Source organism: Mustelus asterias, chromosome 9, assembly GCF_964213995.1.
Source record: "Mustelus asterias chromosome 9, sMusAst1.hap1.1, whole genome shotgun sequence".
NCBI lineage: Eukaryota > Metazoa > Chordata > Chondrichthyes > Carcharhiniformes > Triakidae > Mustelus > Mustelus asterias.
Window position 1 is genome coordinate 91945471 of NC_135809.1, and position 18886 is coordinate 91964356.

Genomic DNA, 18886 nt, shown 5'->3' on the forward strand with positions numbered 1-18886 from the left:
TTCAAAGGGTCGTAAGTGTGGAATTCACTCCTCCAGAGTGTGATGGATGGCAGGACTTTGAGTAAATTTAAGGAAGAGCTGAACAGATTTTTAATTAGTGATGATTTGAAGGTGAACCGGCAGGAAAGTGGAATTGAGGCCAAGATGAGATCAGCCATGATCATCTTGAATGGCAGATCATGCTTTAGGGGCTAAATTGCTATTTCTGCTCTTCATTCTTATGAGGAAGGAAAGTACTAACCTGTTCATCAAGGTATTAGTATTGGGAAGACAAACAATGCATTATGTAGGTGCTGTAAATGAAAGGAGTTCATTATACAGTTCCTACAGATGGCCCTCCTGGGAAGGGAACGAACTAGGTATTGGTAAGCCAGTCAAATACTATAAATGCGTGGGTAATTCTTATTCATTTTGTTGATGTCGCTGGCTCGACTGTGGTGGTGAACTGCATTCTTGAAGTGTAGGTACACCCACAACACTGTTAGGGACGGAGTTCCAGGATTTGGACCTGGCAACAGTGAAGGAAGGTGATATATTTCCAAGTCAGGGTGGTGAACCTGAGGGGGGAACCTCCAGGTGGGAGATGTTCCCAGCTATTTGCTGCGGTTGTCCTTCCAGATGGTAATGGTGGTGGGTTTGGAAGATGCTGCCTAAAGAACCTAGGAGAGTATGTTTGTGCCAGGAACAGTTGCTGCACTGCATTAATGTGAATACCAACGGAGTTCCACGCTATTTTGAGTTTTTTCTGATTTGGAATCCAGATCCTCAATACAGTGTTGTTGCTGCTACTGTCGGAATTGAAGCTTCCACCAAGCTTCCTGACTCATTCATGATGTGCCATTGCAGAGGGAAGGAAAATGACTCAGCTCTGCCGCAATAAATGTGATGCCCTGTTACTGATTTGCCTGCTCAATCGCATTACCTTGCGCACTGGCAGAGCAAACTTCAACAGTGGGAATTTATTTCAGCTGCTGCAAACCTTCTAAACTTGAACGAGTGCTCAATGGGACCCAATGAATAACTTAACTCCACACTTAAATGGGTAGAGCCCAAAAATGTTCAGAAGCTGTCAAAGTTGACAGATTGTACACATCACCTGATTAAATTGGGCCAATGCAAAAAAATGTCTTCAGGAGGCGGGGAGAGAAAGGTGAGTGGGTGAGGGGCTGATGTATGCGGCCACATACTTTAGTGGCTTTGTAATTTCTGTTAGATGCAGTCTGCTGATCGAATGTACTTTACATTTTCCAGCGGGGGCAATTCCTGTCTCGTGTAACTCATCAACCAACCGCAATAGATAGGGGTTTAGTCTGTGAAGGGAAGATTCTCCAGTCTGTTTTATAGACCGACAAGATGTTTTTGTGGATGAGGCTTCCAGACAGGAACCTGCTCCGGTGCCTCTCAACATCCCCTGGACTGGCATTTAGCCGCCTTACACTGGCTTGCAGAGACTGATTCTTATTCTTCGCATATAAGTCAGGCAGTCTCTGCCTTGCTTGTCCTGAGTGTTTTGTGTGGAGCGGAAACGCCGCTAATCGCCTTTACGCTGCAGTGTCGAGTTACAGAGTGACGCATTCTCCAAGCTGTGGGTGGAGAGCAGCCTGAGCCTCACACCAACCCTCACCCCTCCCTCTGTCCCGGCTCCACATCAACCCCCCCTCCCTCCCAGCTCCACATCAACCCCCCTCCCTCCCTCCCAGCTCCAGACCAACCCACCTCTGGGCTCACACCCTCCCCACCCCCCCCGGAAAATCCAGATGGTCACCGGCAGCCTGAACAATGGCGAGGAGAGCAAGTAAAAATTGGGCGGACGAGGAGATCCGAGGCTTGTTGTCCATTTGGAAAGACAGGTCCATCCAGGATCAGCTGGCCGGGGCAGTGAGGAATAAAGATGTGTTCGTAAGGATCTCCAACAGCCTTCACGCCTTAGGGGTCAGCCGTGACTGGAAGCAATGCCGGGCTAAGGTGAAGAACCTGAAATACGAATACAGGACCATGGTTAACCAGAGGAAATCCGGCAGGAGGTGCAAATCGATGCGCTTCTACAGTGAAATTGACGCGGTGCTGGGGTGCCGACCTCTCCAGGCCGAAGCAGCTCAGGACAGAACATTCCTCAATGTGGCTATCAAACAAGAAGAGGAAGAGAAAGTGGAAGAGAAAGTGGAAGATGGACCACCACAGGCTTGTCCGCCCCCCGAAAACATCACAGGTAACCTTTTCATTCAGTCTGCAGCAAGGCAATCATAAATAACGGAGTCATTCGATAAATGAGAAATAGCACTTCCTGAATGTTTTCTCCAAATTAAATTAAAATCAATTATTTATAAAATGTACAGGAAGCAATGTCTGAGAACTCTCAAAATATCAGATATGGGTTTTTGAGGAAGTCGAAGCTTTTGATGCTTTCTCTTTGAAATATACAACTCTTCAATTAGTGCCCACTCACTGCACAGCTTGAATGCGAGGTAGTAAGAAGGCATGTCCACAAAACAGCAGAGCTTTCAATTTTTATGATATTAAAATAAATGGAAGATTGTCATAAAGAAATGACCACAATTATTGATATCAATTTGATAGGTCAAATGTTTAATGTTTCAGATGCAGTCATGCGTCCTTTAATTTCATTGCACTTATCCATCAAGTCACCATCTCCTTCACATCCTGAGCACAGATTCCAGCATCAGAAGAGCTGGTTTGCTGATCACGTGTTCCTGTTGAGGCATGGTCTTCACAGGAGCAGCTGCAGTCCCGTACCTGGTTTTCCATTTACTAATTCGGGGCATTTTCCTGTGTGAAAGAAATGAAGCAAATTATTAATCAAAATGTATGGAAAATTGAGGACTGTTGAATTTCTGACATCAATGCTCTCTACCAGCGCAGCTCCATGTCATAAGCACCTGATGGGAGAATAATTTTTCCCTTAACATTCAAAGCACCAACCTCAGTAGTTGTCATCCTCTTTAATATTCACAGCAGGTTATAGAAGTCCTAGGTGTAAACTAATCAGCCTTCATCTCCCTCCAGCCAAATAAGTGTCCGTTGGCTGTTTTTTGATATGCCTGTTTCTTCTCTTCCTCCAATTATAAATGTGTCTCTTGGCATTCATTAGGAATGAAGATCATTAATATGAAAGAAAAAACTGCCTTTAAAAAAAAAAATGCCCTGTGACATCGCACAGAAAAATTTCATGCTATTAATTATTTTGAAATCCAGTGACTACTTTGATCTACTCAGACATATATCATTTAAATTCATGCACAGCTGTATCGTGTTAGGGGAATATGTAATCATAGAAATTTCCAACACTGAAGGAGACTATTCCAACAAGTAGATTTCCAGCCTAATCCCTCTTTCCAGCTCTTGGTCTGTAGCACTTCAAGTGCATATCCAAGTACTTTTTAAATGTTATGAAGGTTTCTGCCTCTACTGCCCTTTCAGAGCTCTGACGAAGGGTCATCCAGACTCAAAATGTTGGCTCTATTCTCTCCCCACGGATGCTGTCAGACCTGCTGAGATTTTCCAGCATTTTCTGTTTTTGTACAGAAACAAGGAGCTGGTGTACACAGCCTGAAGTTATATTCCTAATGAGTGCCAAGCTACTGATCTAATTCAGGATGGTAATAACGGTCCTGATTCAGGGAAGAGAAATATAGTTGGACTTTTCTGACTGGCCTCCAGTGAACCTGGACATAATGTGCATGAGTGGATGTTGGGTAAGGACAGGATTGGATTTGAATAGATATTTAGGTTAAATACCCTGCTGATTCACACTATCATAAATAAATAATGGCCACTGGGTGAGTTATCAAAACAATACCGTGTTCCTGTGAAATTGTATCCCAATAAATAACTTGGGATGTGGGAGAAAATTGTTTAGAAAAAAAATGGTTTGCAGATATGAACCTTCATGAGAATGGTGTGAGCTGTATGCTCCATGCTCAAACTACTGATCTCTCTACACATATTTGTAATGAGGGAGGAGAACACGTCTTGCCATTAAAATTGGCTGAAAACTGACACACTAAATCTTCACTCCCACAGCATGCCACGTCCAACCAATTGTTGCCATCAACAGAGATGAGGAAGAAGGTAAAGTTCTGCCTGAACCACAGTCTGAAGCAGACAGTGTTACAGGTACGCATTAACAATAATGATGGAAAAGCAAAGAATATATGCCAGCATTACCCAAACTAGTGATTGATGCAAATAATAATATTGTGAGCATCCACTTTTTAGGGGTGGGATGTGGGTGGAGAAATGGTAAGAAGAATCTCTTTGTGATTGCTTTCACAGAATGGAAAATTGGAATTAACAATGGAAGATTGAAATTCATTCTCTTTCCTGTGGCAGAATCCATAATTTGATCTGTCAGCTGGAAAGGTCAACAGTTCCCTTGAGATCGATTGCTGATTGCCAGCCAACCTTTCACATTGTTGGAATGTAGAGGGACAGAATTGGCTAGGTTTTTCTCATTCAGTAGCAGGCCAATGTTTTATTGGGTAGAGTGATCCGAGCTGAACAAAAGTGGAAAGCTTACTGTTATGGTGAACTGCATGGTTTTAGATTATTAAACTCTTGTAATATTCTTACAAGTGCTTAGATGTCCCTTAGCTTTACTTGTTATTAACTTCCTCCTAAACTGTTTGGACTTAACTGGGTTGGGGGAGGAGGGGCGAGGTGCCCCTATAGGGGCAGGATGTGTATCCCACATCAGGAAAGCAGAATCTCTACTTGTGAAAATTTCGAAGTGGTTTTGGAGACTGTCAGATCTGGCGATAGGTTTCTGAACGTGTGAGATAAAATGGCTGAGTGAAAGAGAGGCGAAGGTGAGATTCATTAAATTCAGTTCTTGATTCCCTGTTTTCACATCTCTGAGGAAATGGTCAAAATATATTCAAGTTTAACCTGTTACCTTCACTCGTCTTAGTGTTTATATTCTAGACAAATCCTGCTTCCCATTTTTCTTCTGGTGTTTCCTTAAGGTGCTGTTTTGCCATATATATTAGGTTGAACAGACAAGCAAAATATGAAATTGATTTCCATAAGAGGAAATAATTAATATTCTTTAACAACAGTGAAAAGGATGCACGATCCATGAACTAAGGAAGATCAGATTGAAGTGGTAGACCAGAAGATTGGGTAAATTTTAGAAACCAGCAAAGGATGGCTTAAAAAACAAGAGAAATTAGAGTATGAGAGAAAACTAGCAAGAAATATAAAAACTGACAGTAAAAGCTTTGACAAGTACACAAAAATGAAAATAATGGCCAGAACTTTCCAACTGTTCATGCTGGTGGGATCTTCTGGTTCTGCCTACGTGCACTCCTGCCACAGGTTTCCCGGCAATGTGGGGTGGAGTCAGTGGGAAATCCCATTGACAGTGGTGGGACCAGAAGATTCCACCGCTGGCCAAAGGCATGCCACCTCCTGCCATGGGAAAGATGCTGCTGGGAGGCCAGGGAATCCTGCCCAATTGCTAAAGTGAGCATTGGACCCTGAGAGATTGGGGAATTAAAATGGGAAATGAGGAAAAGTATTTTGGGTAAATTTTCTGGTCCTGCCCACAGCGGGAATCAACATGGGAGGAATAGAAAATTTAACGGACCATTTAAAGGTCCATTGATCGCTGGCAGGAATTTCCAGTCTCTGGGTAGGCACAACTGGAAAATCCTGCCCTTTGTATCTGTCTTCACAACAGAAGACGCAAAAAGCTATCCAAGAATAGTGGAAAATCAAAAGGCAAAAGGGAGGAACTCAAAGCAATCACGATCATCAGAAAAACTACAGGGAAAGCTGACAAAGCCTAGCCCTGGTGGCCTGCGACCTAGGGTTTTGGACAAAGTGGTTTTAGAGATGGTGGATGCATTGATTAGAATCTTCCCCAAGTTTCCTAGATTCTGGAAAAGTCCCTGCAGATTGGAAAAGCACAAATTTAACATCTCTAATTAAGAAAGGAGACAAAGAGCAGGAATCTGTATGCCAGTTAACCTATCATTTGTATTTGAGAAAATGCTTGAATCCATTATTAAGGAGGTTGTAGCAGGACATTTGGAAAATCATAAAACAATCAGGCAAAGTCAACATGGTTTTGTGAAAGAGAAATCATGTTTGAGAAACTTATTGGAGTTATTTGAGAATGTAACTAGCAGGACGGATAAAGGGGAACCAGTCGATGTAGTATATTTGGATTTCCAAAAGACATTTGATAAGGTACCACATAAAAAGGTTAGGGCACAAAATGAGAGCTCATGGTATTGGGGTGATTTTTAAAAATATATTCATTCATGTGATGTGGGCGGCACTGGCTAGGCCTGCATTTATTACCCAACTTTTGAGTAAGTGGCAGTGAACTGACTTCTTGAACAGCTTCAGTCCCTGTGGTGTAGGTACACCCAGTGCTGATGGGGAGAGTGTTCCATTATTGACCCAGCAACAATAAAGGAATGGCAATATATTTCCAAGTTAGGATGGCAAGTGGCTTGGAGAGGAACTTCCACATGGTGGTGTTCTCATGCGTCGGCTCCCCTTGTCCTTCTAGATTCTAAATGGTAGCAATCATGGATTTGGAACGTGCTGAGGAACCTGGGTGAATTCTTGCAGTGCATCTTGGAGATGATACATATGCTGCCACTGTGCAGCAGTGATGGAGGGAGTGAATGTCTGTGGATGGAGTGTCAGGCAAGCGGGCTGCTTTGTCTTGAATATATAGCATCGTTAGAGGGTTGGCTAACAGGAAGCAGAGAATTGGGATAAAATGTGTCATTTTCAGGTTGGCAAACTAAAAAGTGGAGTGTGATAGGGATCAGTGCTGGGGCCTCAATTATTCACAAATTGTATTTGTGACTTGGATGAAAGGAATGACTGTTCTGCAGCCACATTTACTGATAATACAAAGACAGGTAGGCATACAAGTTTTGAGTCGGGTACAAAGAGTCTGCAAAGGGATTTACACAGGTTAAGTGAGTGGGCAAAAGATTTTTCAGATTGAAAATAATGTGGGAAAATAAGAAGTTGTCCATTTTGGCAGAAAGGATAGAAAACCAGAATATTATTTAAATAGAGGGACTAGAATGTTGTGGTACATGGACATTTGGGTGTCCCTTTACATGAATCACAAAAGGTTGAAGTTTATTTATTAAAGTTTGTTTATTTATTAGTGTCACAAGTAAGGCTTACATTAACACTGCAATGAAGTTACTGTGAAAATCTCCTAGTTGCCACACTCCAGCGTCTGTTCGGGTACACTGAGGGAGAACTTAGCATGGCTAATTCACCTAACCTGCATATTAGCATGCAGGTATAGCAAATAATAAGGAAAGCAAATTGAATGTTGCCCTTCATTGCAAAGGTGATGGGTTATGAAAGTAAGGAAATCTTCCTACAACTGTGCAAGTCCTTGGTGAGACAACACTTGGAGTAGTATGTACAGGTTGGGTCCTCTAACTTAAGGAAAGATGTGCTTGCATCAGAGGCAGTTCAGAGAAACTTCACTTAGCTGATTCCTGGGATAAAAAATGATGACACCCAAATCTCCTTGTACCACTACATTCTACAGTCTCTCTATTTAAATAATATTCTGGTTTTCTATTCTTCCTGCCAAAATGGACAACTTTTTATTTTCCCACATTATTCTCAATCTGAAAAATCTTCTGCCCACTCACTTAACCTGTGTAAATCCCTTTGCAGTCACTCCTTTCATCCAAGTCATTATGGTGAAAAATTGATCAGGTTAGGCCTATAATCATTGGAGTTTAGAAGAATAAGAAGTGATCTTATTAAAACATTTATGGTTCTGAGGAGGCTCGATAGGGTAGATGCTGAGTGGATGTTTCCCTTCATGGAGGGCTCTAGAACCTAAGGGGCACAGTTTCAAAATAATGGGTCTCCCATTTAAGACATAGATAAGGAGGAATTTCTTCTCTTTTTGGTCTTTGGAATTCCCTTCCCTACAGAGCAAAGGAGGGTGGGTTCAAGTTATATAGATTTTTGATCTACAAAGGAATCAAGGGTTATGAAGGGTAGGCAGGAAAGTAATCCATATTAGGAGCAGCTTAGAATTTGTCATTTGTGTCTGAGGTTTAAGACATAGTGTAACACAAATTAGATAAAGGATTAAGGTCCTTTTGTAATGTCCCATGAAGCACCTTCAGGTGAAGAGTTGTTGAATTTGTTGGGCTCTAATGGAACACATTGTATTTTGTGAGTTCTAATGAAATCGGTTCATCTGAGTTTTTTCGAGGTCTAATGAGAAAAGTTTGGTTGAGTCCTGTTGTGTTCTAATGGGACTGATACAACTTACTGCTGTCATTTACTATTTTTCTTGATTCCTCACGTAGCAGAAACAGAAGGCCCTGTGGAAGAGGAGATGATTAGCACAACCTCGGAGACCCCTGCTGCAACAAGCAGAAAGAGAACTGAAGCTGAGCATGGTGCGTATCTAAGCAAATATGCCACAATTATGTTTACTATGAGCTGGATAATTAAATAATTATTTTAATAATTAATTATTTATTAATTCATGGGACATGGGTGTCACTGGCTGGCCAGCATTTATTGCCCATCCCTAGTTGCCCTTGAACTAAGTGGCTTGCTTGGTCATTTCAGAGGGCAGTTGAGAGTCAACATTGCTGTGGCTCTCAAGTCACATGTAGGCCGGACCAGGTAAGGACGGTAATTTCCTTCCCTCGAGGGCATTAGTGAACCAGATGGATTTTTCCGATAATCAACAATGGTTTCATGGTCATCAGTAGATTTTTAATTCCAGATATTTTTATTGAATTCAAATTCCACCATCTGCCATGGCGGGATTCGAACCTGGGTCCCCAGAACATTAGCTGAGTTTCTGGGTTAATAGTCTAGCGATAATACCACTAGGCCATCGCCTCTCCCTCGTCTTGCCATGTAAGTGTCAGGAAATAAACATTCCCAACAAAAGAGAATCTAACCATCTCCCTTTGATATTCAATGCCATTACCATCACTGAATCCCCCCATTATCAATATCCTGGTGGTTACCTTCGACGAGAAACTGAACTAGATCTTCCATATAAATACTGTGGCTACAAAAGAAAGTCAGAAGGTGGTATCTTGAGCCCACGTTTGCCCATAACAGGCGTGGAACCTGCTTTACATTAATTTAAATAAATTTTAATATAATTGACACATTCCCTCTCAATATCTTCAAACCGCACTGACGTGATGTTTACAACAGGTTTACACAGACGTGAACCTGTCGGGGGGTCTTCCTGGGGGTGTATAGGTAAGCAGAGCCCCTGGGGGAGAGGGACATGGTCAGGCAGTGCCCAAGCAATGGCCCTGGCACAGGTTGGCACCATGTCACCCTGGCAGTACCAACCTGGCAGTGCCACCCTGTGCCAAGGGGTGGGCTCCAGCAGGAATCTCATGTGTTTGGGGAGGGCGGAGGGGAGGTGGTTCATGCAGATGTGGTTGTGGGCTGGGAATGGACAGACGGGCAGGGGATGCCAGCGATGGCCGGTATGGGGGTGCGGCCCCAACCATTGGGGAAAGGGTCCGATGATCATGGAGCAGGGGGGCTCGGAGTGAATGCTGGCTGTAATCGGGGGTGGGGATGGGAGCCCCTCAGGCCTCCATGGTGGGGTGGGGGAAGGTTTATCTCTGCTCTGAGAGGGGCACCCCGATCTCTGTGCAGCTGGGTTTTGCCGGTGTGTGTTTAGTTCCCATCCCCCTGTATAACATTGTGAATCACACCCCCTTGATTTTTTTTTTTGGCAGTGTGTCATAATACCTGGAGAGAAAAACAACCAGTCTCTCTGGGGAAAAACACGCCGGTTTTCTCGCCAGAACCAACACTGCCATTTTTCGGTAAGATTTTGCCCACAGACTGGGAATTCTGTAGTGACTATATCATCTCCTGACTCCCCAAAGACTGTACATTATCTAGAAGGCAAAAGTTAGGAGTGTGATGGAATGCTCTCCACTTGCCTGGATGAGTGCAGCTCCAGCAACACTCCAGAAGTCAACGCTGTCAAAGCAAAGCAGTCTGCTTGATTGGTATTCCATCCACTACATTGAATATTCACTCCCTCCACCACTGATGCACAGTGGCAACAGTGTGTACCATCTACAAGATGCACTGCAGAAACTCTTCAAGGCTTCTTCACCTCCTAAACCTGTGATCCCTATCACCTAGAAAGACAAGGGCAGCTGATACATGGAAGACTGCAAATTGCCATCCAAGCATCACCTCCTGAGGTGGAGCAATATTGCCCTTCCTTCATTGTTGCTGGATCAAAACCCTGGAACTCCCTTCCGAACAGCCTGTGAATATCAGCAGTGCATGAAGGTGGCTCACCTCCACCTTTTCAAGGACAATAAGGCATAGACAATAAATGCTGACCTATGTCCACATCCTGTGAAAGGATAAAGAAAAAATCCTGTAAACTGTCAGGAAATATTGTGACAGTCAATAAAGGTACAAGATTATGACCTGGTGATGAAAACCATATTATTTCTTTCTCTTATTTATGTATTCTTTTCACTCGGACGTCACAATGTTGGTACTTTCCATTTGCCAGTCCCAGCCTGCTCTCTGTCTTCCCTAATCCTTAGACATTCCTAGACAGGCCTTCTCCTTGAACTTTGTCAGTCAGCCAGCACTTCAGTTATGAAAGAGCAATGAGTTGAGGATATGGATTTTAAACTAAATTGCCTTTTAAGTTGCTATGTATTGTAACTGGCCCTAAAGGGATAGTCACCAAGCCAAAACTAATGAAAAATCATTACGTGTCATCATAATCATCACCATATGTAGCATAAAGTTATAAAGGAAGAGTCCCAAGCTCGATCTTGGCTGACGTTTGCTGGGATTGCATTAAGATGTTACAACTGACTTTACCACAACTGGGCCATGTGGAGAAGCACAAACATTTCTGCTCCTGATTATTATCTGCTTTGTACATGTCAGGTGTTGATACTCTTCATAATCTATTAACCTATTGACAGTTAAGGCTCACATCAAGAATAGCTGCTTTGGTGAAGTACACCCAAGGGATTGGCACATATAGAATTATAGAATAAATAGCACTGAAGGAGACCATTAGGTCCTTAGTTTCTTTGCTGGCCCCTTGCAGGAGCAATTCACCTTCTGCCATTTTTTTCTTATATGGGCAAAAAAATTTTTAAAAATAAGAGTGTAACAGAGAAGAGCATTGAGAAAAACATAGGCTTGCACTGGCACACCGAGTGTCACCTGAGGTTTCTTGGTAGCATTCTTTTCTGTAAGTCAGAAGTTTTTGAGTTCAAGACTCACTCCATAGACCTGAGCACACATTCTGGGTTGACTGTACAGAACTGAGAGAGTATTGCACTGTCCTTAGGGTAATATGTTAAACAGAAATCCTGTGTTACCTCACAGGAGGACATAAAATATTCCATGACACTATTTGAAGATGAGTAAGCCAATATTTATTCTGCAATCAACATTACAAAAACAGATTATTTAGTAATGGCCACATTTGTTTATGGGAGTTTGCAATGCCCAAATTGGCTGCCTCATTTCCTATGTTATACTGACTACGCTTCAAGTGTATTTAATTGATTGTAAAGCACTTTGAAATGCCTTTGATTGTGAAAGGTACTATGTAAAATAGTATTTTTTAATCCCAAAGAATTTAATCATATCTCACTTAAGTATAATTTTTTTGTAAACATCTAGAGTGCTCAGTGCCAAAGAAGAGGATGAAGCTGAAGAAAGGAACCATGTTTCAGAGACACATTGGCACCATTATCAACACCTTCATGGACTATCAGAGGAAAGCTGAAGAAAGGTTCTACAAATGGGAGGAAGAGAGGCGGCGAGAGGAGCGTGAGCATGAGCTGCGGATTATCCAGTTGTTGCTCGATCATTCCAGATCCTCAATGATTCAAACACCTCAGACACCGGATTATCTGAGATCACTGCACAGCCAGAACACCCACGTGTTCACACCTCCTCCCTCAAACAATTAATATTTAGGATCTTTTTAATTGTTTAAATTACTTGCTGTTGATGGTGCTCTGTTGTGACATCCTATGTTAGCCAGGAGCAGTTAAATTGCTGTTTCCCTGATTTTACCCCCACCCTCATTGCCAGCTCCTACAGGATCCAAGTATAAACCGGAAGAGGAAGTGGAAGGATGGTGAGTGGGTTAATTGAAAGAAAAGCTCCCCAGTCATTCAATTGCACCATCCACTGCCAGAAACAAACCTCGTAGATTCAAAGTTCCATCCATAGGCAGTACTGTTAGCTGATTTCAGCACAGGAGTGTTATAATTGACCTTTCTTGACTAGGGAGAAGAAAATCAGCCATAGTTCCCTCTCCGGATCATGATGCTGCCTAACTGTGTGTGCATGCGTGTATGTGTGTGTGTGTTGGACAAGGACAAAATCAGGCTTGGATGTAATATCACTCTCCCCAAAGTTGAAAAGCCTGTTGCCATTTGTTGCTTAGTCTCACAGGTAAACCACTTTCCTCAGCACCAGAAGCTACAAGGACCGTGGAACTGTATCCCAGCAAATCCAGAGAGGGAATATTTATTGTAATAAAACAAACAATGGAAAGTTAGGTTGACAGCATCTGAAAGAGAAAGGTTTGGGATACATTTTGGGTGGAACTTTTCTTCAGGATCTGCTCCTATGATGAAAAGTCTCACTTGGAACGCTAACTTGCTTTCTTAGATGCTGACTGACTGTTTATACACTTCCACCATCTCCTGTTTTTCTTCATAAAGTTCATGTTTAGGTGCTGCTCAGATTGGTGACACTGGCTTTAAGAGAATCAGGACAGTATCCAGAACTGCAAAGGGCAATGAGTGACACTTCACAAATAATTGATTCATTGTATAAACAACCCAACTTTTTTATAGCTCTTTGAAGATGCTTTCTCACTGAGAAACTATATGCCTGTGATTGGATACAAGGAGTCCCTATATCTCCGTAAATATATACACCATGTAATGTGATACTCTTCAGAAAAGGTGAGGATTTTGGATGTTCCAGTTTGGATTTCCTGGTCTGTACCAAGTCCACCTAATTCGCCTGTGGCAGTTTGGGGATAGTCATCCTTAATGTCACTGGGTTAAGAGAAAAAAAATCATCTCTGGCTCTTCCATTTGCTTTCTATCCAGTGAATTCTGGTGGGAAGTATGTATATGTTGGGTAAGAACAGGATCAGGTTTAACTTTGGGGCTATAGTTGAATCACCTGCCCATGCAGGTTAATACAGTCTATTGTGTGAAGTACAATACCAACATCATAGAACCAACAAGAGCCAGAGGGAGGAAAGCTGAATGTGAAAAGAGGGTGTTCAAGAATATTAATTTTCTTTATTGGATCAAATGAAATAGTTCACTATGTCATAATCACAACACTTAACCTCGTCTCCAAACACTGGTAATGGATGAAAAGTGTCATGAGTGGGTGAAGCTCTCTTCATTTTTATTTTCAGATAAAACAATTGGTTTTATTTGGTCACATTCCCTTATGTTACGAAGACCATTGGGTGAATCTTACTGTCCCGCCCACCATGGGAATCAGAGCGGGCGAGGGGTGCACCATGCAAAGGTCCATTGACCTTGGGTGGGATTTTCCGGTTTCGGGGCAAGCGAGGCCGAAAAATCCTGCCCCATGAGTAGATTGTGTTGGTGGTGGCCCGATGGGCTGAATGGCCTCCTTCTGCACTGTAAGAATTCTATGATTATGTTTTGAGGAAACAACTTCTAAAATCTGGTAAAAGAACATGAAAACTACAGGATACTGTACTGAAATCTTGTGTAATGACACACTTTGATACAGTAACAATGCAGGATCCAGTCTTGTAAAATTATATATGTATTTGCTGCTGTATCAGTGAGTTTTTTTCATCAGAATGCTTGTATTGTTTTTTGTTTTTGTCACTCAAGTAATGAAAATAGCAAAACCAACAGTTTCACTCAAAAATTAATCAAATGTTTGTTACCTGTAAGTGGATTCATATGATTGCTGGCTGATAGATCTGTTCAGTCAATTTACTTTTTGTCATAGTCATTTTCCTTGTTTACACAGCACTGATTTACTTAAAGATATTTAAATGATAATATTAATCCTTGCATTTATTGAATCAGAGTGGCTCATGGTGCTATGCACAAAATAAGTAGAGTGATTTAGGAAAATGTAGAAGGCTATTGTAGCACTCTGCATCCCACCAGTAGCATGAGATTATTCTATTTTTGGAAGTATTAGATAAGGGAAAAATGTTGGCCAGAACACCAAGTAGAATTCCCTGCTTATCTGACCACTGGACAGACAGGCAGCTTCTTGTACTTGCGGCTTATGCAAAAGACAGCACCACCAATAAATAATGCAGCATCAGATTGTGTGCATAGATAATGCACACAAGTCCTAACGAGGTTGAATGCACAATTCCCTGATGTAGAGGGTGCCAGAAACTTTGCCAAGCCTTCTCAGTTAACCCATACACATCCGTTTGATGCAATAGTACTTTTAATGTGATTCCATCAGTAAAATTGCTGCTCCAATCCCTGCTTTACAATTCATAGTTCAATAGCTCTGGAAAATTAACTTGAGCAGAGATTCAGAGACAGCATATGTTTTAATAGAGGAAAATAAAAACATGGAATTATTTTATGCTTGGTTAATAGAGTGGTCCTTGAGCAAGTTGTTAAATACATTGAGATTTATGCATGAATCTTTAATCTTCAGCTAGTCTTGTATACCAGATTTATTTAAATCCAGTAGGATAGTCATAATCAGAGAAATAAAAGTTAGTCATTAATGAAAGACCTGAACTTTAAGATGACTAACACATTGATTTTGTTGCATTGACTATCACCCAGGAGATGTGGTATCTCTTGTGTGCTCCAACAGTATTCTGCACAATTTGGCTGTCCTTCTGGACATTCAGTTTTATTCAACTAGAGAACAATCCATGTCCTCCTCTGGAATGAGGAGGAGTGAGAACAATCTCCACCAAAAACTGCCAAATAATGTCTGTATCTGGATCGCCCTGGAGAAAGAGCATGTGGTTTTCACCAGCGTGTTTGGGATCTTCCCTGTCTGGTGGGCACCTCAAAGAATAAGTATCTGGTAGACATAAATAATAAACATTGTGATTTGGGTGTTTTTTCTTAAATTAAATTTTATATTTCAATTATTACATTAGTTGTATCTATAAGCAGTCATTTGTAAATTTGTTTTCCAGGTGATACCCTTACATGTCAATAAAAAAAAAGCTTTTCTCATTTAATAAATCTTGTTAAACATTCTGCCACATCACTCAAGCACTTTTATTCTCTTAGCCATAGGTCACAGGCATCTGTCACTATTAGAGAGAGACAATTGGTTCTGGCTTGAGGATTACCATCTGTAACAAGAATGGCTGACCAAGAAACACTCCCACTCTTGCCGTCGTAGGAAGGATTAGCAAGTTGAATTTTAACTTAACTAAAAGTGCTAGAAAACTCAGCAGCCCTGGCAGCATCTGTGGAGAGAAGCACAGTTAATGTTTCGAGTTGAATATGACACTTCATCTCATCCGACGCTTTAACAAAAAACTTTTTCTCCTCCTTTCAGGTGTTAAGGAGCGTAAGCTCCAATAACTTATGGGTGTTGATGTATCTCTGAATGCTTCCCTTCCCTCTGACCCCCTCCCTTCTTCCGATTCCACAGGTCTTCACATGTATTCAATATATCCTCTGACTCCCCCTCCTTGACGCTGATCGATCTGTGCTTAAAAAAAGACCAGGTTTATCCTTCATGTCCCCACGTCAATGAGTTTCAAGCTCAGCTTGATGTTGAACTCTTTATCCATCAGCTTTGCCTCCACGCTCACTTCTTTTGAGCAGTATTCTACAACCTGTGGATCCTTTCACATGTCTCCATCTTCTCCCTTTGTCCACTTACCATTCTTGATCTTTTTATTGATAATTGTCAATGTAACATCAGTCATCTTAATTTCTCTGCTCCCCTCACCTACTCTAACCTAACTCCCTCTGAACTTGCTGAACACCTCTGTTCTGAAAGTCATATTTGACTCAAAATATTAAGTCAGTTTCTCCACTGATGCTGCTAGACTTGCTGAATTTATCCAGTACTTTGTTTTTATTTCACATTTCCAGCATCCAATGATTTAGTTAGTAAAGTCATAGACAAACAGATCAGCGTCTCCCATTGTAAGTTATAATCTTTTATCCTTGCAAAGTCTGCACTTTTGAATTAGATTGGGCATATTGTGCACATTCCTGGCTGGTCAGTGCAACAGATTGGCATGATATGACAAGTGGAGTGCCACAGGGACTAGTGTTGGTATCTCAACTATTTACAATTTTTATTAGTGTCTTGGATGAATGTATGGTTGCTAAATCTGCTGCTGACACAAAGATAGATAGGAAAGTGAGTTGTGAAGAAGATATAAGGGCTGGAATTTTACTGCCTTGCCCACCACAGGAATGGGAGCGGACAATGTGAAGGTCCGTTGACCTCAGGCGGGATTTTATGGTTTCGGGATGAGCGAGGCCATAAAATCCTGCCCAAGGGATGCGACTTTCCCCCAAAAAACACTAAGTGCCCAAAGGGTGGGAAGATGGGAGTTTTCCCACTCAAGGAGTTTGCAAAGGGACAATAGATGGGTTAAGTATTGGCAGAGTATATTTGGAAAAATTGGAACTTGTGCACTTCAGCAGGAAGAATAAAAAAGCAGCACAGTATTTAAATGGAGGGACACTGCAGAACCTGGAGGTACAAAGGGATCTTGGTGTCTTGGTACATGAATCACAAGTTAGTATGAAGGTACAGCAAGTGATTAGGAAGGTAAATGGAATGTTGTTGTTTATTACTGTAAAAGTAGGGACGTTTTGCCACAGTTGTACATGCCATTGGTAAGACCACATTGTGGAAGTATTGCTTACAATTTTGGTACTTTTATTTAAGAAAGGATATAAATAGATTAGAAACAGTTCAGAGAAGATCCACCCAACCAATACCTGGGATGGGGGTGCTACCTTACAAGGAAAGGTTGGACAGGCTGAACCTGTATCCATTGGAATTTAGAAGATTGAAGGGTGATCTTGTTGAAACATATAACATATCTTGAGGAGACTTGAGAGGGTGGATGTTTCCCTGTGTGGGATAAACTAGAACTACGGAACACATTTTAAAAATAAGGGGTCTCCCATTTAAGACTTGAGGTGAGAAGAATTTCTTTCTTTCAGAAGTTTGAAAATCTTTGGAACTCTCTTCCCTGGAGAGTGGTGGAGGCAGGGTCATTGAATCATTTTAAGGCCGAGGTAGATAACTTTTGACTCCCTTATTAGACAAGAATCTATCAGGAGAAAGTGGAATGTGGAGTTGAGGCTGCAGTCATGATCTTGTTGAATGACTGAGAAGGCGCGAGGGGCTGCTCCTGCTCCTAATTCATATGTTTGTATATACATTCAAATGGAAGTTGGGCTTTTGACGATAGCTAATCAGAACCTGTATTGGATATAAGACCCATGTGATTTACGTTGCCATGTCAATGCGTTTTGAGGAGGGAAGGATTTCTAAGACCTCCCCGAAAATGTAATGACATAATTAGTGTCAGGGTCTTGAAAAGAGAGAGCAGCTGGAGGCCAAAAGACTTTGAATCACTGCGTTGGAATGTGGGTGGAAGCTTGCACATGGATTGAAAAGACCACATTTTCATAGAATCCCTACAGTGCAGATTTGTGAGAAGTTAACTGGAATATGTGCCTCGCTTACGCTAGAGGGACGATCTCCAGTAATTATCTGACAGTAGAAGAGTTCTTGAGTTAGAATTGACCAAATTGGGAAAGGAAAAGAACAGAAATTAACCCAGCGGAAGTTAAAAATAACTATGGACTGATTTTGAAAGAATCGAACATCTACTTAAAGGACAGTGCAATTTATACCTATGAAATGTGCTTTTTTTTGGTTGTACAAAGTATAAGTTGCCTACAGCATTTTCAGGGAGGTCTTAAATATCATTCCCTCCTCAAAACCCATTTACATGGCAATGTGAATCACATGGGCCTTGTATCCAATACAGATTCTGATTAGCTATCCAATCTTCTAGTCTCTTGTGACAGTATACATTTCAAAATGTGAAGTCTTGTTGTGTCATCCCTTTAGCTATTAACTGGAAGTTGGAGTTTCTCATTAAAAGTTATTGGTCTCCGGAGATCATAACAGAGTCATTGGTAACAAGAAATGAGTATTGATTACAGAGCATTGGGGAAATTGCTCATTCAAGACAGGTTGTGAGAAAAGCAGTCAGACAACACAGAAACACGAGAAGAGTTCAATGCGATGGTGGAGAGGTAGGGTTGGGTATCATCAGCTTACATATGAAAGCTAAACCCATGACTGTGGATAATGTTACCAATAAGCAGATGAAGAATAGGGGATGAAAAATATTCTTGAGGATCTTTAGAGGGATTAGTGCAGTGGCAGGAGGCAATGCCATTGCTGGAGCTGCTCTTGCCAAGATCAGATAGGAGTAGCACCAAGTGAGGGCTGAGCTTTGGAGGAAGATGGTTTGGTTACAGAGATGCTGAGAAAAGTAACAAGGGATAATGTACCATGGTTATAACCACATGATACCACTTGTAACTTTAGTTAGGATTGTTTCAATGCAGTGCCAGGAATGGAAACCTGATTCGAGAGATTCAACATGCAGTTATGGGAAAGGTAGGTGCAGATTTGGAGAAAGAATTTAAGGAGCAAATGGAGGTGAAAATGGACTGGTAGCTTGGAAGGGCTGGAATTGAGTATAGGGTTTTGAGGAGGAAGGCCAAAACGGTGGTTTTAGTAGGGAAAAGAGTGGGGATACTAGAGGGGTAAGTTTACTCTTGGGTAAGAACAAAGAAGAAAC

The 18886-nt window shown here is 41.7% G+C and overlaps 1 protein-coding gene across 2 annotated transcripts; it reads left to right on the top strand.

Moving 5' to 3' along the window:
- Positions 1-1197: 1197 nt before the first annotated feature.
- Positions 1198-15281, top strand: LOC144498826 (uncharacterized). 2 transcript variants are annotated; one of them, XM_078220548.1, is made up of 5 exons: positions 1198-2209; positions 4042-4134; positions 8337-8429; positions 9753-9842; positions 11695-15275. In XM_078220548.1, exons 1-5 carry the CDS (start codon positions 1780-1782, stop codon positions 11985-11987), a joined length of 999 nt encoding a protein of 332 aa, XP_078076674.1. In that variant the 5' UTR covers positions 1198-1779; the 3' UTR covers positions 11988-15275. The 2 variants fall into 2 exon arrangements, with proteins under 2 accessions (XP_078076674.1, XP_078076675.1); XM_078220549.1 differs by lacking the exon at positions 9753-9842 and having other exon boundaries at positions 1201-2209; positions 11695-15281.
- The last annotated feature ends 3605 nt before the right edge of the window (positions 15282-18886 follow it).

Excerpts from the sequence above, each read along its gene's own strand:
- LOC144498826 (XM_078220548.1), top strand. The coding sequence starts at position 1,780 with ATGGCGAGGAGAGCAAGTAAAAATTGGGCGGACGAGGAGATCCGAGGC. Across the intron at positions 8,430-9,752 it reads GAGAACTGAAGCTGAGCATG|TGTGTCATAATACCTGGAGA; the intron begins GTGCGTATCTAA and ends TTTTTTTGGCAG. Across the intron at positions 9,843-11,694 it reads ACCAACACTGCCATTTTTCG|AGTGCTCAGTGCCAAAGAAG; the intron begins GTAAGATTTTGC and ends GTAAACATCTAG.